This window comes from Nipponia nippon, unplaced genomic scaffold, assembly GCF_047370975.1.
Source record: "Nipponia nippon isolate SJK-2023a ecotype South Korea unplaced genomic scaffold, ASM4737097v1 scaffold_18, whole genome shotgun sequence".
Classification (NCBI taxonomy): domain Eukaryota; kingdom Metazoa; phylum Chordata; class Aves; order Pelecaniformes; family Threskiornithidae; genus Nipponia; species Nipponia nippon.
Genome location: NW_028262334.1, coordinates 9827306 through 9847283, shown reverse-complemented (window position 1 = coordinate 9847283; position 19978 = coordinate 9827306). Strand labels below are relative to the sequence as shown.

Genomic DNA, 19978 nt, shown 5'->3' with positions numbered 1-19978 from the left:
TGCCGTGCTGTGCCCCTTGTGTCTCATCTCTCCCACCTCCTGAATATGAGGGCAGGCTTTGTTATCAGACTTGGGGCATTTAACTGCTCCCCTGGTTTTATCTTCCTGGAAATAAAGGGCTGTGGTGAGCACGCGGTGCCCTAGGGATGCTGATAGTTTTTGCTGATGCTATGTGTACACACCCGCACAAATGAGCCAAAGCAGAGCAGATAAATTGTAAATGTCTCTGCTAAGCTTGCCAGTGGGGTTACAAAAGGTGGTCAGAAACATCAGCCTTTTCTGTGTTTGCTCTCAGTGTAAGCCTGGTTTGGGTTTTCTCTGCTAGCTACCCACAAGCTTCTATTTTGAAAACTTTTATTGACTTTGGTCTCATTCTGGACCTGAGTGCATCCCACCCCTCTGGGCTAGATTGCCCCACTGTGAGTGACAGCCATGGCGTGGTGACACCAAAGCCAGCCAGCCAGCCTGAACCACGACTGACTGTGTTTCTTCCCTCTCTCCGTCTCTCTAGCAAGCTGACTCAGGACAACAGGATAGAAAGTCCAATTCCTATCCTGCCTCTCCCAACACCGGACACCGAGACAGAGAAGCTGATCAAAATGAAGGATGAGGAGGTGAGACACATTTCTGCCTGGGCCTCCTTGGTGTTGGAGCTGGAATCTGAGGAGTTTCTCCAGGATTGCCCCATAGAGGCTTTCCTGGGGCTTCCCACTCCTGCCTCCCACCATCATGGGCTCCTGGTGTGGAGGACAGGGTGTGAAAGCTGTGGCTTCCTCTGTCAGGGAAACGTGGCTCCGTTCCGCCCCAGACACAGATGCCTCTGTGCTCAGGCCAGAGTTAATACTCTCGGAGGGATCCCTTTGTCAGCCCCAAGGGACTGCCCCCAGTGCAGATCACCAGCTCCCGGCCACAGCAGATCCATTTTGACTCTCTCTTCTCTGTCTCATGCAGTTACGGCGGATGCAAGAGATGCTGCAGAAGATGCAGCAGCAGATGCAGGATCAGTGAGAGGCAGGTACTCGGAGGGCAGAGGGAATCCCCCAGTGACCATCTGAGGCCTGGCAAGAGCTGTGGACGTTTAGAAAAGGTTTCCTGTTGTATAGAGACTTGTGGGCAAGAGCTGTACCCGCACCCTCTAATTTATTAGCAGCAATGCTGGCTTTGCGGTCCAGCTGGATTGTGGAGGAGGCTGTTCACTTAACAGTTTACTGATGTGTATTTCTTTTATAATAAGTATTTTTTCTTTTCTTTTTTCTTTTTTTTAAAAAAAAAAAAAAAAGAAAGTAGCCTGGGAAGTCTCTAAGGCATCCTAAAAAAGAAAAAAAGAAAAGAAAAAGATCTCCCTTTCCCATGTACTAATCTCTTGTTTGGGAATGCTCTGGTATTTAAAGTCCTGGTTTCTCTGGTGTACGAACTTGAAGACTATCTGTGTCAATGCACGTAAATGTTTACTCCCAGCTGAGGTGCTGTGCCCCCTCCCTGTTCCCTTTGCCTGGGGCCAGCACAAGCATTGTATAGGCAGCCGTACCCTCCCGTGAGTTTGACCTGCACTGCTTGGGCTGCTCAGCCTGGGGCCAGCTCTGGCCCAGAGAGCTGGGGCTGGGGCTTTCTCTGTGCACTGACCTGCTCAGGGGTTCTGATGGTTGCCTGGTTTCCTGCCTGGGTTTTTCTGGGGTTTTTTGTTTAGTTGGTTGGTTTTGTTTTTCCTATCAGGAAACCCCAGCATCTTTGCACTGAGCAGCAAGGGACAGTCTCTTGAGGTCAGTTAGAAGAAAATGGCTTCTGCTGTTCTCAGTTGTTTCTTTCTGGCAGAGAGGATGAGTTGTTGACTGTGGGAGTGAGCACCTTCCCAGCCGTGGTTTCCTCCCATGGCAGGCGGGAGGTGTTGGTAGAGGAACCCCAGGGCCCTGCAGTAGCTGGGTGAGGGTGTCTCCTGGTTTAGCTCTGGTCATCCAGCTGCAGTGTGTCTCCAGCATCTGCTCTGAAAAGCACCATGGCAGCCAGAGTGCCTGGCCGGGACTGCTTTGGGGGGGGTGGAAACCCTAGGGCTGAAATCCAACCCCAAATGCAGAGCTGTGCCCTACCCCCAGGCTTTGCGGTCCCACAAGCGCATTGCTGGCTCTGAGCTTCTCCCGGGGAAAGGGGCAGTTTTTGTAGGCTTGTACCAGAGATCTGCAAGCCGCCTGTCCAGGCAGGTGTTGGGTCGCCATGGCAGGCACAGGAGTGTCCCGGCATGGGGCTGAGCGCAGCCCAGCGGGGTTGGCACTTGCTCCCCTGCCCTTCCCCTGGGACTCAGCCCTTTTTCCCCTCCCGGGTCCGAGGCTCTTTCTGCCTCAGTGCTGGGAAGCCTGGTGGATCTGCTGGGCAGAGATAAGAGCACGGCAGCTTCTGTCCTGTTCTTGCTTCCTGCAGTATTTTTAACTTGAGTCCAGCCAGAGCAGAGCCCCGGAGTGTGATGTGCCTGACCGGGCAGGCCTCACCAGCAGCACCGCCGCGCTCGCAGGGAATCAGGGCTGTTGGGGGGAGAGACACTTGGCTCTTCCCGCCGACTCCAGGGAGTGCTGCCACGGGCTGGGCCCTTCTGCTCCTCTGGCTCCCGGCCTGATTCCTCTGTCCCCTTTCCCCCTTTGTATCTGCCCCTCCATCTCTGTCTCTCCCCAGTAGATCTCCCCGGGTAGGAAGCACAGTGTTGGCCAGGAATAGCCAGGCCCTAAATTCTGTTATTAGGCGCTGCGTTTGTCTGATTTCCCCCATGGGGCTTTGGAGTCCTGATCAGGGCTTGTCCAGGTGGTGAGTAGGTTGGCTGGTTCCAGTTATTCACTGTACAGAGCCTCAGCTTAGCCAGAACACGGGCTGCAGAGGCAGGGGAGAGACCCTGGCGCAGTGTGGAAGGACGGAGTGAGGGTGGAAGCCCCTTGGCAGAAATGTGCAAGCTGGGCAAGAGCAGTGTCCAACAGTGGTTTTTTTTTCCTTTCATTCTCCCCTGTCGTGGGCTCCTAAGTGACGTGGCAGTGCCAGCCTAGGAGAGGGGAAGGGTTCAGCTTGTCTTCAATAACATGGAGGACCAAGGTGCTTATGGAGGAAATACAGCCTTTCTTTGTGCGATGTGCTTAACTGAGCAGTGGAGTAGCCTGAAACAGGAGCTTCCTCCAGGTTTTCTGGAGCTGGTTTGCTGCTGTCCGAAGCAGGAGGACTGCTGAGTTCTCAGCTGAGTTCTCAGCTTTATCCGTGCTAGCATAACGGGAAACACCTTGCAGTACGTGTCCCCTATTTTCTTACACTAGTCTTGTCTGTGAAGAGGATGTTCTGTTGCAGATGAGCCCTGTCCAGCTAGAGGTATTCCTCTTTCGAACACATTAATTCCTAGAAGATAAAGGAGACTTTTACCCTTTAACGGGGACATAAGGAGCTGACAGCTTTTATCCTGGGCTGCGTGCAGAAGGGCTGTGTGCTGGTGAGAGCACCGGGTGCTCTGGGCACAGGCAGGCAGGATTGCTGAGGGTGGATCGCCCCGTCCCTGGGTGAGGAAGTCTCCCTCAGCTCAGCGCACATGGCTCCTACACCAAGCCGATAGTCACAAGTCTGTCCTCTCCAGAGAGCTGAAGTCTTGGGCTACCAGCTGCCAAAGATGGTTCAGGTTGCACTTAGAAAAAATGCACAGGAGCAAGGCACCAGAGATGGCTGCTACAGAGGGGCAGTGGTACTGCTGAAATCACCTCTCTGTGTAGGAGGCTCCCTGCCCAGAGCACCAGAGTTTGGGGGCTGCCTGGAAAGGGTTTAGAGATTGACTTTGGGGGGCACCAGGGATTCAGACCCTGTCCTGGGAGGTAGCAGCTGTTTATCAAAGTTTTGTACTGCTGCGTTGAGCTGCACAGCATGCAGAGAAGAGACTCCTGAACAAATGTAGTTTGGCCATTTGGCTCTGGCAGCAGAAGTGTGGATATGAAAGTAATTTAACACCTCCCATCGTGCAACCCTCCACAGCCTCATATGCGACCCCTGCACCCCCAGGCACATTCCCGCGCCTCTGCCAAGCCTTGCCCTGCTGAGCAAGTGGCTGCAGGGGTGGTGTCCCACTCTGCAGAGCTGTCCCAGGCTGCAGCTGGGGCTGTCGGTGCAACATCTCGGACCTTGTGCCTGACCGGGGAGGGAGCCGTGGCGTGAACTCCTTCTGTGCCGCTGCTGTGCTGGCCCTGCCTGTGCAGTCCGTGCTGCCTCCCCGCATGCCTCCCCCAGAGAAGGAGGGGGTCCCGCTCCTCATGCTCTGCGATGGCGTTCCCTGCTCCTCCTCACAAACCCCGCTGCGCTCTAACGCTGGCTTGCTCCCGCCATGCGCCTTCCTCACCCCCTGCTCCATTCCTAGGCTCTTTGTTTCCTGTCCATCTGTTGGGTTATTATAATATATATTTTTTTGTAAATTTCTGTTTGAACATTTTGTCATTGTGAACAAAGAAAAATGAAACCTTTTAAAACATATCCATTTTATTAAATGATTATTGTTATTATTATTAATAATGTTTACTACCTGAATTGATCAGTGAAATAAATATATTCAAAAAACAACCTCTTTCTGTTTAATTTCAGTCCCCTTGAGCAGCATTGGTGATACGTTATGGGCAAGAGAGCAAAACTGACGCTGTTTCTCCTTTTATCTAATTCTGTCGGAGCAGGCTGCAGGCTGGGCTTCCTGCATAGGATTTCTGGCCTGTGTTTATGTCAGAAGCTAGACAAGATGATCCTGAAGTTCCTCTATCTTTAAGCTTCCCCTAGGAGTGGTGTCTAAATTAGCCATGGGCAGCTGGGCAGGATCCAGTCCCCGGAAATCCATTTTGTAAGTAGCCAAAGGAGTGTGGCTGAGCCTGTGCTGCACGCAGAGCCAGGATGGGTCTGGCTCTAGATCAGCTCCATGCCACACCTGGCCTGAACACCTCCCTGTAATAAACCTAGCACCAAATGCATGAGATGAGGCCGTTGCTGAGCAAACTTACGCTGCGATAGTCAAGCTGCTCCCGTGTGGAAAGCAGGAAAAACTGGGTTGGTTTGTTAGCCTAAGATCTCTTTCCCACTCTGCCTGCCACAGTGAAACAATTGGAATGGTCTTCTCCAGCTGACTAGAAATTTAAAGCTTAATTGTTTTGTTTAGAGCATGAGAGATTTTCCCTTGGTTAGGGCTAAATTCTGCTGTTGTTTACACCGTAATTCCTCTTTAACATCAGCACATTCAGGGCGTTCATCATTTCTGCTCTGTACAGTGTGCACAGTATGAGGTAATGCGGAGTTGGGCCCAATGGGGCAACAGTTTTGCAATGTAATTCTGGTGGCCTTATCCTACGGAGCATAGCCAATGCCTAGAGTCAGGCTGATGGCAGACAAATGTCTGTGAAGGTGCAATGGCCTTGAGAAGACAAGATTCTACCTAAATGTAGTTTTGACCCTTGGATTTAACTGTTCAAGTATTTCTGTAATGCAACTTCTGAATAAAGGATGTGGTCAGTCTTTCTCAGTAACTGCAAGCTGCCCTCGTCAAGAGCTGCCGACTCACTTGGCTATCAAAAGAGCAGTTCCTCGGAGCGCTGTCTTCCTCAGTCTGTCCTCCTTCCTGTGAGTCTAACTAGTTTATTTTGATGTAGACAGTGAAATGCCAAGAGTTATATTTTACCCTGATAACAGTCATGAGAGGATGCAAGTGCCTGGAGGATCTTTCTCCTTGGCTCGACTCTTGACACCAGTGTGGTCACTGGAAGTCCATTTCTTTCAGCAGATCTTCCACTGCTAATTAGGAGTAGATTTGTGTCACTGCTTCAAGGGAAACCTCAGGGTCAGCATGCTGCAAAGTGCGAGGTTTCACCACTCTACCAAATATAGTCTTCCTGATGGGAAGCCCAAGGCCACAGTCCTCAGGGAGTGCAGTACAAACCAGTAACATCACCTTCCAGGTTGAAATGCACCTTGAGTTACTACTTTGCAATTGGGGCTTCGCGATGTTTCTGTTGGACTGAGCGTGTGGGCCCAGAATGACAGTTATCAGTACTGTCAGCATCTCTCCCAGCAAACGTGTTCTTGCGAGCAGTGTCAGCTCCCATTTCTTGAAAGACTTGCTCAAGGAAGCCTCAGCTTCTGGTGACAAGCAGCAAACTTGCAGGAAGGCCTCATGTGGGAGGTGTCCCTGGGATGAGCCTGACCCTTATCTTGCCAGCCAGCTGCAAGGGGATTATCCGGGAGCTCAGCTACGCAGCTGCACACACTCTTGCACTGGCTGGACTGCCTTAAGACCTTCCTCCTGTGTTGTAAAGCCAGCAAGAAAGCAAGGATTGAACTACTCTGGTAAGTCAACAAAGCCATCTTCTCTTTTTTTTTTTTTAATTTTTATTTGGTTGACGGATTGCGCAGAAAAGCACTGCCTTGTTGCAGGTATGTGTAGTTGTTCTCCTAAGGAAGTTACAGCAGCTCACGTGTTCAGCGGTGGCATGAGACTGCAATACAAAGACAGCTCATTGACCCATGTCTCCCAGCACAGCCACAGCTCCAGAAGATTATTCACCTGCTGGAGCAATGTCTAGTATGGAAAACTCCACTGACCTCCACCCTGGGTGGTCAGCACCCTCTCTGGCTGGCCAAGGACTGTTTATCACTTCTTTTCAAAACTGGAAAGGCTATTTTTCACTTGTGGTAACAGTAAATTTATTTCTGAATCTCCTCTTGCAGCTTGCGTGAACAAAGCTTTGCTTACAGATGTAATTCAGAGCTATGATAAGGCATGAGCAGTTTCATATTCTAATTTTTGATTCCTTGACATAAATTTTCTTGGCTACTCTAGTAATGCGCCTCCAGTCATGCTGAAAATACCAGCAGCTCTGGTACACTTCTGAGGGCTAGTGAAAATGAATTTGGTGGCTGCAGCTAAGCCTCCCAGTAGCCATCTGTTCATATCCCTCCCCAAATCCAGGGTTGGAAGACCAGGAACATTCCCTCTCCTGTAATGAGACTAAGAATTTGCACATCTCTTTTAACTCTGTTCTTTTCAGAGCTCTCGCGTCTCCTGTGAAGGACACCAGATTCACCCAACTTTAGAAACATCCTGAGAACAAAAGAACAAAAGACCTGGGCTGTGGTGTCAGTCCCAGAGTGTGTGGTGTCTACTTGCCTGGTCTCCACCTCATCCAGTCTCACCAGGGGAGTGTTTGCAGGTGAAGATGAACAGTGGAATTCTCTTCTTCTCCCTCCTTGGCTTCCTGCCACTCGTGATACCCATATGCCCTGTGCCATGCAAGTGTGCCACCAACATTATCGACTGCACATCAAAAGGCCTAACTGTAGCAAAACTACCAGTTACTTTCCGCTCTTCAGCTGAAATTATCCACCTTGGTTACAACAGGCTCACCTCTATTCCCAATGGGCTCTTTGACAACCTGAAGAGCCTCCAGGTAGTCTACCTGCAGGGCAACCCTTGGGAATGCAACTGTGACATCCTCTACTTGCGCTCCTGGCTCCAGTGGCAGCAGAACCGGACCTTATACAGGGATGTGAGATGCAGCTCCCCAGCTCACCTGCAGGACCGGATCATTGCCTATCTGACAGAAGACGAGATCATCTCCACGTGCCAGTACTGGTACTGCAGCCTGGCTCTCCTCTCTCAGCTCTGTCTCTTCATCTTCCTTTTCCTCCAGGGTATCTTGGTTATCTTCATCATTGTCTACCTGCAGAAATTTCGGAGAATGACCGCTGAAGCCCAGAGCACCACCCGAGATCTACACCAGCATGTAGACACCTGGATATCTTCTTCAAGAAGCCCCTACAACAGTGATTAACATCACAAGACTGAAGACCCTCCTGCCCCTTGGGTGTTGCTGTGCCAAGGTCAGGCGGTTTGTGATATCCAGATGGGACATTTCAGTGCAGCCCTGATCCTGACTGCAATCCAAAGCAGGACTTGAACTGATCAGACACTTGCTCTATTTCCAAAGGCCTGATGCTGTGTTTTTTAATGCTTTAAACTCTTTAGCATGATCTTGATTGCTTTGCTGAGCTGGGAGTGGTTCTGGTTTGGTAGAGGAAGGAAATCACAAACTACGACCACTAAACTGCTCCTAAGCTCGTAGGGGCTCAATCCTTCCTATGCTAGAGAGTTTCAGCCATACTTTCCATGATGCTTCTGGTTGCATTGGGTGAGGTGGGGACAGAGGTGGGCAGTGAGCAGTTAAGGTACTGGACTAGGAAAATGGAGAAATAGTTTCCTCGGTGCTACCACAGATTGCCTTAGTAACTTTGGACAAGTGACTTAGTCTTCTCCTGCCTCAGTTTCCCTGTCAGTAAAAGGGAAAGGAGGTTTCTTCTTGCTTGATGCATCTTTTCCAGTGTTCTTCTGGGGGAGGGAGGGAGGGAATGTTTAGAAGCCTACCCATTTACCCTATCTTCATTCCTTATAATCTACTTACAGTTTTAATACTGACTTCAACATGTACTGAGTCAGACTGGGGGCCTGAACATTTATGAGAAATTCACCCTGAAGCTGAGAGCTGTCGAGACCAGAGGCTCTTTCTGGCTGTGCTTGTGTGGCACCTGGCGCCAGAGCTCTGCTCTTCTTTAGAGACTCAAACTGCAAAACCCACTGATGTGCCCGCTGCTGGTTATGGTGTCCCTGAATTACTTCTGGAATGGAGCAAAACTGAAATAAAGTAATGATGCATGATGATGTAAATGGCGTCTTTTTCCCTTCTACGCTAGGTATTTTGCACTCTGTCACACTCCCTGGCAGTTTCTCACGCTCCCTTATGCTCAAACTTTGTTCCAAGCAGAACCGATACAGAAGGCAGCTGGAGGTGTTACCAGCAGCGCGCCGTAGGGCCGAACTTGGGCAGCTGCTGGCTTCCACAATGGGCCGCTCTCAATGTGGAGTTGCTGCTCGTTCCCCTGAGTTCCTGCTTATTTTTATAGGATGGGGGTGGAAAGGGAAGGGTGTTCCCTGGCGCCGGCCCAGCTGGAGAGCGGCCCCCGAGCCCAGGTCGGGGGTTCCAGTGCTCCTCCAAGGCCCTCGGGTCGCGCAGAGCCGGAGCTCGGCCGCGGGAAGAGCCTCGCGCCGGCTCCAACGGTCGCTAACGGCCGCTAACGGCCGCCGGACGCCCCCTAACGGTCCTGATTGGCCCTGACCGCCCTCACCTGCGGCCGGCCCACGCCCTCGGCAGGAGGCTGAGGAGGGACACCTGTGAGGAGGAGGAGGAGGAGGAGGAGGAGGAGGAAGAAGAAGAAGAAGAAGAAGAAGAGGAAGGAGCTGGTCTGGGCGCTCAGGGGGCTGCCTGAGGAGAAAAGGAGGGTCCCGGGGCTTCTCTGCCTCGGGTTGCTTCACCTCGGCTCAGCTCACCTCAGGGGTCCGTGCTAGCCCACAAAGCACGATGTATTGCAGTGAAATAAACCCCTGGTGCTTGGATGGAGGCTGAGGCAGAAAGATGGGGTCCTCTGTGCAATGTGCGTGCCCCTTGCCACGCTGAGGGAGGGCTGGCGTGCGGCGTGGCGGATGGCGTCGAAGGCTGAGGAGGACGTTCACCATGCGGCGTGTGGCTGGGCCAGCCTGATGTAAGTGATGCACGGCTCTGCCTTGGGACGCCTCTTTCTTCTCCCTGCCCCTTGTCTCTCCAACACCAACCCTCTATGTTGTTAGCCTGACTGGATGTTGCAGTGTAGCACCCAAGGAAATGGAGTTCTAGCTCAGATTTGTTTTTTTTCTTCTGGGGATTGGAGCTTGCTGGACTTTGTAGCCAATGCACCTCTTGCTAGGGGCTGCAAGATCCCCTGCAATGTCACCAGTGACCATGACCTCCGAGGGGGGACACAGCTCTGCTGAGGAGCCTACTCTGTGGAGATGCCTGAATTGGTGCTCCGTGAGGTCCCCCAACACTTTCAAATCTCTGATTTTTAAGTACTGTTGTATTGTTTCCCCCCACCCCACCCGAGGAACAAACTTTCCATAGGAACAGAAAGCCTGTTTTCTGGCTTGTTCTTCCCTGGTGACCTTTCCGCAGAATCAAGATGCAGATGTGTAAGGCAGCAGCTCAACCCACCATCTTCCCTTCTGCTTTCCCGGTACTATTGCAAAGTGTGCTAGTGTGGCAGAATGAATTTCTTGTCTTGCCTGCAGATTTTTAGCTGAATTTACCTGGGTTAAAGGATGTTGCTAGTGCACGTGGGCAGGTACTGACAGTGCTATGGGCACGGGCTCGGCTGCTGGGAGAGGCTGGACTGGGAGCAGGCACGATCCCAGCCCTGTGACTGCTTAGCTGCCTGCCTGTCAGCCCTGCTGTGGCGTGCTGGAAAACCGTCAGGACTCGGTGTGCCCACAAAGACAGAACAACTGCCGACTTTGGTTTCACTTCCCCGGGGAGGCAGGAGGGGTCCTGACTCTGCATCGTTAGGTCTTGGCACATGAAAGGTAAAAAGCCTTTTTGGTGTCATTTGCACCTGTGAAGAATGTGACCGGCTGTAGCAATGTGATAATGAATTGCACTGAGCGTGGAGTGATTTGTGCGCCATGGCAGCATGTCTAATCCATAAATCTAGAGCCTGCGTGTCTTGGCTTCTCCTGGCTCAGAAAGCTGCACGTCACAGATGCTTTCTTGCTCCGCTGGCCTGTGGAGGACCTGCTGTGCTGCTGCTGAAAGGAGAACTGGCTTGCTTTCTGAGGGGAAGGACTGTCCAAGCCTGCACAGTGGCTTCAAAGGGGAAGCAGTGGTGAAATATGGCAAAGATAAATGCAAGCTATTAAGCTGCTTTGCAAATCACTTCCTAGTACCAAGGGCAATCCAACACCTGGGCATGCAGGATTGGGCTGCCAGGCCTGCTGGACAGGCTGCTGCATTGCCAAAGGTTCAGGCTGCTTCCAAGCAGCTCCTTTCTCTGAAAGACACCAGTTTAAAAAAACGTGGGAAACCAAACCAAAGTGTGTTTGCAAAGCAGGTCAGCACTTCCTAAACGAAGGACTAAATGGTTGGTAGGTGACTTCGGGGAAGGCACCCTGGTTCTTCCTTCTTTCAAATGTCCTGTTTTTCAGTTATCTGCGTGGTGACTCTTGCATGCTTTGCAGAGTAAAAGAAGTCTTGAAAGCAAAGCAAGCAGATTTTGGAGCCTAGAGAATTTTACCCCAAAATCCCACAGAGAACCAGTTTTTCAGTCCCTGTACCTTATGGTGATAGTGGTTATGTTTTGCTTCAAGGTTGCTGCAGTTGCTTGTTTACAGATTGTCTGGGTTCATGCCACACCTGGGAACCTATCCCTGTTGTTTTAAATAGACTTTCATGGTTTCTGCACCATTGTATGTGGGATGAAAATATCACAATTGTATACATAAAGAACACCTTGTTATCACTGACTGCAGGGCTTGGTCACTGAGACAGGCCAATTCTATGCGACAGTTGGCGATGAAGCAGTGATTGGAGATCATATGGAGGAGGAAAGTCCTGCAGGAGCATGACTTATCCCAGCCTCACGTAGTCACAGCTATATGCTCTGTGTGTGCCCAACTGAGAACGTTCAATGGATGCCTTGGTGGCAGCCTGATGTGGGATTTGTTACATTACTTACAAATTGAAAAAGACGTTTTTCATGGTCATTAATATGAGGCTACCTGGTCTTCTTCAAACCCCTCATTTCCCTTCAGGATTTAAGCATGCAGTGCATCCCAGAAAGAGTGCCAAGAAAAGCAGTGTTGATTCCACATCATGGACAGACATCTTGTCTGTCCTAGGCTACATGGGAGAACAATTTTAGAACTGTTTAGAAATGGTGTTTACTTTTTTCATATATTTGCATATGAAAACTGAAGCTCCCTCAGGCTCATAAGCCTGATTTTAGGGGGCTTTAATGGAGAGCAAATGGTCTAATTTAGCAGGTTTCTGCAAATGATTAGTTATCTTGGATAAATGCCTTGAAAGCAGCAGGTTGCAGTGTTAAGGTTTGTTCTGAAGATAGTATGTGTGTACACGCTGTATGTCTAGATAAAGGTGTATGTTCCCTGGGAGGACAGGATAGAGCACTGCTGGAGGACATAAAAGATTTAAGTGGTTTTAGCAAAAAAACCCAAACAAACCAAAAGAAAAACCAAACTACCCTCTTAAATTTACAAGTAATTTTTTTTCCTATTTCTTTACATGTCTCATGGTCTGCTGCTCTGAAATGTTTGTGACTATTGAGAACAGACTATGCTGGGAGGTATTTCTTTATATTTCCACACAGGAGGATTAACCCGAGAGTTATGAAAGCAAAATGCCAGGAATGCCCTCTATGGGTACCTAATGGTTTAGGCTGCATAGCACTCATCTGCCGTCCTCGTCTGTAACAGCTGATGATCCCCTCTAACCTGCCCTGCCGCAGCTGCTTGATGCCATACCAGTGCCGTTCATTTTGCATGCAAAAAGACCTCTGCTCATTGAATGAAAGACTGTCTGCAGGGCCATTACCCATACTGACATGTGCTTTGGGTTTGCTCGGAAGAGGGCAGCAAATAGCTTTTAATCTCCTGTTTGCTTTTACTAGTAAAATCAACGTGAGATGTGGGCCTTGGGAGAGGATGAAGGCGAGTGTGATGTGTGTCTGCCCAAAGAGACTGACAATGATGCTCCAAAATTAGTTGCCCAAGCAGCAGACACTGCATTTTGAACCCCTAACTACTAGTTTAAACAGTCTTTTTCTTATTGGTGTTCCAAAACATCAGACCGAATCGGAGAGGGGAGGAAGGTGGGCAAGTATGGCCATGATGGAAATAAGGTGGGTTCTCTGTGGGGTGTTGAGCCTGATGAGCCTTGGAGGGCTGAAATCCACCCCTTGGCAGATGGGGGGAAAAACTTGCCCGTCATCACTGAGTGGGGAGAGCAGTGGGTTTCTGCTGGTGTGCCTGGAGGATGGGTGGGAGGTAGGTGCTCTGAGACTACCCCAGGGCTAGGCAGGACAGAGGTGCAGAACAGCCCAAAGTTATTGGGGTTGATTCTGCGCATCCCTGGGACAGAAAATGCAGAGGCTGAACAGGCAAACATGCAAGCACCCAGGGAATTTAAATGCCCCTGCGCTGGGCAGGAGCTGTGGGGAGCTGAAGTCTAGATTGAAGTACTGTGAAAGACTGACATCTCCTGTTATGAATCATAGCCCTTAACTTGGTTGTCTCTCATGGGATACAATAAGGGCTGTGCCTGTGTTTGGGGAGCTTTTTCCACCAGGGACTTTTACCTCCGGCATTCTCAAGCTCACCAAGAGATGGTGCAGGTGCCCACACTTGCTCGGCATCTCCATTACCTGATCTTTCAACACAGTGTTAGCAAGCTAATTTTTTTCCCAGGATGAGACTTTAATTCCCTCCCATTGATCAGGGCCAAAGAAGAGAGCTCAAATGGAGATTTTATTGCAGAAACAATGGCCCTCTTATGTGCTGTGTCGCGCGCTCTGTGAATGAACCTGCTGGTGAAATGAAGGCGTTTCCCCAGGCAGTTTTGTACCTTTCTCAGGTGAATCTTCATATTAGATCAGCTGCCTGGATTCCTGCAGAGAGAGAAGGGAGGTAAAGCATGAAATCTTTGTTCCGTAGTGACATGAGACAAAATGACAGTCAGTGGGACTTGGGCTTCATATTTAGTTTCCATAAATCCCCATGTGCTGCAGCGAGATTGTCCACATTAAAACCTATGAAGCGGAGGGCAGTTTCCCTGTGCAGCTGTACGTGTTTTTCTGCCTTCTAATGCTTCTCTCCAGGTCCAGTCCAAAGGCTCCACCCTGGGCTGGCTGTTCCCTTCAAACCAAAGCTGGCATCATCCTTCTTGCCTCATCTTCAGCTCTGCTGTGAGCTGCTGCCTATTCTGTTGGTACCTGCTCTTCCCCACCCTTCCCAGTGATGTCAGCATTTCTCAAGTTGTGCATAAAATATAGCTTGCTACTTTCCCATGTTTGGTCCTTTGCCAGCTGAGCTGCACCAAACCCATCAAACTGATTAATTTGATGATCCAGTGCAGAAGGCTTTGAAAGCAAGACATTGGTGTTCTTGATCGCTTCCTCTCCTCTCGTCCCCTCTGCCACTATCTGTCAAGAATGGCATTTTAACGAGCCCTTTGCTGCTTTTTCTCTTTGCCCGAGACTTGCAAAAGTGCAAGAATCAACATTGTCATTTCAGTGCTGCCCACTCCTAAAAGAAGGGATACTCCCTCCAAGTGCTGTGCCTGAATTTCAGTGTGCAAATCCCCCTGCAGTTTCCTGCAGTGCTTCAGGTAGCGTGGTTTATACCTATCCATTGCTGGTTCTTGGCCTGAGCAAAAAAAGGACTGTAATGTTTTCTGTTTCTGTGTTGAGCGAGTGAGGCACACAGAGAGGAGGAAAAGAAATACGCTTACATAAGGTAAGGGTGGAGAGAGAGGGAATTGCATCATCTGTAATTTGAAAATATATCATGAGATTTATTTTCATGTGTGGGTCCGAGAGAAGGCTCCGCATTAAATGCAGCGTGGTTTGAACTATGTGGTGGTGTTCGCACTCTGGGGAAGTCACACTTTGGGTAAGTTGCTGTGTGTTGCAATATACCAGTGCCCTAGTTTCTGTTCTAGACGTACAGGGAACAAAATGATGTGGAGATGCAGCTGCTGAAAATGTGTAACTTGAAGACAGTAGAGTGAAATCCTAGCCCTGCTCTGTTCTGCCATCGACTTCAATAAAGGCAGGGTTCACTGAAGGAGCCGTTGGAGTGTGTGCTAGGCCATGCACACAAACAGCCAAGGTGAATCTCTTATTTGATGAGATCCAATGCAGGAAGGCACAGCTGTGGGGCAAGGACACTTAATTATGCATCTTTGTAGTGTAACATTATTTATGTACAGTAAGGCGAGTATTTCTAAAATCGCCAAAAGCATCTGAGTCCTGTAAAAATGAGAGGAAATTGGGATGAAAGTTGGGCACTGTATCCCCTAAACTTGTTCCAGTGGTTAATTAGCTGTGGAAAAATTAGCATGTAATTTCAGTCCCTGTTGTCTGTGAGTTTCTAGCATTCCTACCTTGCCTTGCCTTTATCTGTAGATGTCTGTGGGGCCCCATGTACTAGGCACTCTATGTTCCCAGGAATGGGAAATTGTGAAATCCATGTGGGATGGGAGATTCTCATGTGTTTCCCATCTTAGACAGGGGAAAAAGAGTCTATCTTGGAAACAATTCAGCTGAAACCCAGGGCATACAACTGGTGCATTCATCTTCCTGCTCATCCTCCTGCCTACTAGCAACTCACTTGACTTTCTAAACAAAAAATTACTCTAATCCAAAAATTGGAGCTTCAGTATTTGTGAACTGGAAAACAGACATCTAAACAAGTCCACTGATTTATGTATTTTTTTATCCATGTTTTAAAAATAGATACTTATACCAACTGTTCCTTGGTCTTGCCAAGTTGGGGGTTTCATATTAAAATAATAATTCACTGAATGGTTTCCACCAGCTTTGTATCTTACACAGTAGAGAGGGTCTGTCTGCTGAAGTGTCTTTCATTGCATGTGGTGAGGCAGCAGAGGAACAGAAAGAGGAGGATGGGGTAAATGGTCTTTGTGAGCAGGACTACCAGCGACCTCATGGCCTAGTGGGCTGCTGCTGTTGAGGAGCCTTGGCTTATGGTTCCATCTGGAGCTAGGCTTCTGTGGCTTGAATCTTCCTGCAAGAGGCTGGATCCTGCCTAAGTTACAGCTTTATTTTTGCTTTGCTGTGCAAGTGGATCCACCTGATGGAAGCAGTGCAGGACTGACAGTGTTTGGGGCTTCTCCCCTGGAACGCAGAAGGCTTTTGTTGCTCAGAGGCTGAGAGTTTATTAACCACAGTGATCCAGCAGGTCTTGGAAGGACTCCCAGGACCCCTGGAGGTGCTGAGCTGCACGTGCTGACGCTCTGGGAGTCCAGCGCCTGCTGTGTTGCTCTTATTTCAAAGGAAATGTCAGTCAGAGAGGGAACCTCTCCCCTATCGGGAAGCAGCTTGGAGTGCATATCAAACAGGAGCTTTTGCTGGGGTAGAAGCGCAGGGCAGGAGGCAGCCTCTTGCGTGGAAGGGAGCAGGCGGGGATCCCGATGGCTGATCCAGCACAGGGTTGTCCTGGCATTAGTGTAGTCAAGGGCCTTGGGCTCCCTGCCTGCTGTGAGCAGGCTGCAGCCCCAGCGATGCTGGGGTGACGTCTCCTTGGACTGTGCTGTGGTGGCCGGCGGGGGAAGCGGGTGGGATGTGATGCTGAGCTTGGGTGCTGCACAGTTAACAGCTGCACCCTGCCAGGTCCCTGCATCCCTCTGCACTGACACCGGCAGGGCATAAGGCAGTGCTGAAGTAGGCGGGTATGGAGATGGAAAGCTGTGCCCAGGACAAGCAGCATGTAAAGCTGAGAGGCTGTGTGGAACTGCTCTCCTTCCTGCTGTTAGAGCCAGCAGGAACCTTGTGTAAACCATGCATGGTTTTAATGACTACACATTAGAAATGATAACTTACTACAGTATGGGGCACTGTCTTGTACCCTTCTCTGGAGCACTTCTGAATCCTTGGGCCACGAGTGGATTCACCAGTGTTCCCTGTATCAAATGAGACGGGCTGTTCTCCACCTGGCAGTGGCAGGGTTGGACTGATGCCACAAGGAGCTCACCAGAGCTGCTGGAGGGCATCGTGGCTGGGGCATCCTCATGAGCTGCCCAGGGTGGCCAACACTAACCCATCCTCAGAGGCGTTTCCCCTCGGCTTCCCTGAGCAAGGAAGGTTTGAGCTGAGCGCTGCAAAGATGAAGAGGTCCCTGGCAGGCATGTGGGAGCATTCACTGCTGGCTGTTCATTTGCTGTTGTGAGCTGCCTGGAAAAGGTTTCCTCACTCAGCTGGGGAGGAAGAACCTCACTGCAGGGTTTATCATCAGTGCTACTGATGCCTAAAGCAAGCTGACAGCAAACAGCCATCAAGATGAAGTCTGCAGACAACCAGGAAAACGACCAGGAGTGAGCAGAAAAAAGGGCTAGACCTGATGGGCAGTTTCCTGGCAACAAGGAGCTTGGTCTGGGCCGATTACAGAGTATTTACAAATGCTGAAGCAGTTGTTGCCTACTGAGCTGGCCTAGTTGCATCCTCAGCAGTTCCTACAGGTGGAGAATGAGTGGCAAGAATAACAGAGGAGGGGGGATCTGGTTACAGGCTCAGAGAGGAATGCCAGGATTTCCTTGCCTGTCTTGACGCTGGCTTTCTGCTCCTCCTGCCCTGCCCTCCTTACCTTACTGGCTAATCCAGCCCTGGTTCAGAGTCCCGCATGGCAGGAAAAGGAGGCTCTTCTATTGGAGTTGCACCCAAGTCAGTGTATGCCAAGCTGTATGGAAAATAAAACATAAAATACACCAGAACTGCTCCATCTAAGCTTGCAATGGAGAGGAAAGTAGTAGAACTTGTGGGCTGCCATGAGGCACCCTATAGCTTCACAGCAAAGCAGCTTTTGCAGGGACTTTGTGAGCAGAAGGAAAAAGCTGAAGTCTGTTTTATTGAGTAGAGTTATCAAGAAACTTAATCTAGAAAGTTAATCTCGGAAGTATGCTAAATTTGAACATCTGTAAGTGCTTTGAGATTGGTGAGTGAAAAATGCTGGGCAGAAGGAGAGGGTGTATCTGTGGTTCAAAGCAGGGGCAAGGATATACCTCCTGGCTACAGCTTGGCTATGCAATAACTTCTGAAAAACTATTTCTTTGCTTTTGAAATACATTTGACTGCACTAAGTGGCATGGCGTTCTCAAAATGTTTTCCTTGGCTTGTCCAATACCTCCTGGCCTCTATTCCTTCTCTTTTCCTTCCCTATTCTTTGCAAACAATTCAGTTTGAACCTTACTTTACTTTGTTTAGGTTTAGTATTTCCCTCAAATATTTGAGGCTATGATACTTATCTTGAGCAGCAAGCCAAGGAATCACAGAAATTCTGTGTTAATGTCTCACCTTCCTTTTGCTACACAGAGGCTTCCCTGAGCAGATTTGTAAGCTCCCCAGCTGCTGCTTATTCCATCCTAACCCAGCATAGAGGATTTGGTCTGTTACCTTTTGGATGGTGAGACACTTCACAATAGCTGCAGGCACTATTCATCCTTTTACCTACCTTGTGATGAACCTGCTGTTTTAGAAAGTGTGGGGAACGTACGTAGTAAAATAAAAATATGTCTCATAGATACTTCTCATCAACAGATCTCAGAGGGCTTTGTCAAGCTAGACACCGGTTACACCTATTGCAAAGATGGTGAAACTGAAGCACAGGAAGTTTTGGGATGTGCCTGCTCTCGCAGAGCACATCAGCAGCAAAGCTGGAATTGAACACCCCTGCATCTTGCACCAGCTTCCTGGGAAGCGGGAGGGAAGGGTGCGCAGCCCAAGGTGGCTATCTTACATGTAGCTCTTCCTTGCTTTCTTCTCAATAATTTGCATACTGCAGAAGAGGGACCATCTTCCTCTCTTCTTCACAGTTAATCGTCAAGTTCCCTCTAGGTTTCAGTAACTCTGAGGCTGGAAAAGTTGGTGTTACAGGCTGACACCAGGGTTTTGAGGGTAGTGTCTGCCTCTAGGCCCCGTGCTTCGATGGGCAGCTGCTGCCACCTCACAGAAGTATCATAAAGTGACGCCATGAGTCTTTTCAAAATATTCAAATCCTGGGTGTTACAGGAATGACAGAGAATAAGGGCATTTTTTGTGTGTGTGTGTGGTGCAGTTGGGAGCTGCTGCACTGGGAAGAGATCTCTCTAACTTTGGTCTTGTTGAGCATGAAATGTATCCTGCAGTCTGGAGGTCTCCAGTCCCATCACTCAAGTGTGCACAGAGATATGGGACAGTGTCCTCTTTCAGTGTGCAAGGAAAGCCAAATCCTGCTTTCATCAGGTCTGCGTGGCCTTAAAGTAACTTCCTTTCTCCCTGCTATGCCGCCGTGATGCACTCAGCTCCCCTACTTGTGAACCGCAACACCCACTGAGGGTTGTGTCTTCAAGCCCTCAGACATTTTTCCTGGAGTCTGAGATACAAAGGCACTTGTGATGCTCAGAGAAGGGAGGGCAGAGTGCATGCCTGCCCCATAAGACAATGCGTCTCCACCTACGCCTGGCATGGCTGTGTTTTTTTAGCTCTTTTGTGGTTTTGCTGTTCTCCCCTTGCACCCGCAAGACCCTGCTCTGGCTATAGCAATTGGCTAAATCTTTCTTGTGTTCCTCCCTCAGGACCCAGGCACAAGCCCAGCCAAGCTTTTCATACATGTCTGCAGATGGACCTTTGCCCCTATGGTTTGCCTGGCCCCCTCTTCACCCGTGGACAGGCACTCCAGTGCATGAAGTGGACATTTTCCAGCCCTGAGCTGCCAGACTTAATTAACCTTCTGCTAAGGCCAGGCCAGTCTTTCTGGGAAACTAGATCCATTGGGCTGTGCATTCCACAAGCCTCTCTTTGCCTGGCGTCTTGTGTATCTGTACAGGAAAAATAAATTTCTTCCTCCATATACTTGTGTTTTGGGATTGGGGGGGGGGGGGGCAGAAGCCTGGGGAAGAGAGAAGAGATCGAGTTCCCCAAGTCTCTCTGCAGCTGCCAGGAACTCACCATGGGAGAAAACCAACCCAAAGCTGCTGGAGATGCCTTGGCTCTTCCTGGGCGGAGGATGAACACATGCAGTTTTCCCCGTCTCCTCTGAGAAAGAGTCAAGTCTCTCCTGCTTTGCAGCAGGGCTGTCTTTGTATAAGGCAGCTGCCATATTTTCCTAGGAACTGCTTGGCATGACTGGTCATAACATTGCTCTCCAGCTTAGTCCTTGTCCTCTCTCTTCCAGCAGGCTTGCCCCGCTTTCAGACGAAAGCACAAGGTTTTCCTCTGGGCTCTGTTTAAATTTATGTGGTACTACTGGTCAAACCCCTGCAGAATAATGTTCTTAATGCCATTACCCTTTTGGGTCTTGGGGCCAAATTCGCTTCTCTGCCTTGAGGTTTCAGAGGTCCTTGAGGTACTGTTC

General features: G+C 49.7%; 2 protein-coding genes across 6 annotated transcripts in view; both read left to right on the top strand.

The window, feature by feature from the left end:
• The window catches only part of SEPTIN5 (septin 5), a 45672-nt gene extending 41109 nt beyond the window's left edge, over positions 1 to 4563 (top strand). For all 3 annotated transcript variants that reach the window (XM_087754875.1, XM_009473419.2, XM_087754874.1), the window contains exons 10-11: positions 512 to 614; positions 952 to 4563. In XM_087754875.1, the coding sequence (XP_087611001.1) occupies positions 512 to 614; positions 952 to 1008 (160 nt within the window). In that variant the 3' untranslated portion in view covers positions 1009 to 4563. The remainder of the gene's footprint in view (positions 1 to 511; positions 615 to 951) is intronic.
• Positions 4564 to 4696: 133 nt separating this feature from the next.
• GP1BB (glycoprotein Ib platelet subunit beta) lies at positions 4697 to 8690 on the top strand. 3 transcript variants are annotated; one of them, XM_087754881.1, is made up of 3 exons: positions 4697 to 6324; positions 7026 to 7857; positions 8438 to 8690. In XM_087754881.1, exon 2 carries the CDS (start codon positions 7194 to 7196, stop codon positions 7806 to 7808), a length of 615 nt encoding a protein of 204 aa, XP_087611007.1. In that variant the 5' UTR covers positions 4697 to 6324; positions 7026 to 7193; the 3' UTR covers positions 7809 to 7857; positions 8438 to 8690. The 3 variants fall into 3 exon arrangements, with proteins under 3 accessions (XP_087611007.1, XP_009471684.1, XP_087611008.1); XM_009473409.2 differs by having other exon boundaries at positions 7026 to 8690; XM_087754882.1 differs by lacking the exon at positions 4697 to 6324 and adding an exon at positions 6354 to 6669 and having other exon boundaries at positions 7026 to 8690.
• The last annotated feature ends 11288 nt before the right edge of the window (positions 8691 to 19978 follow it).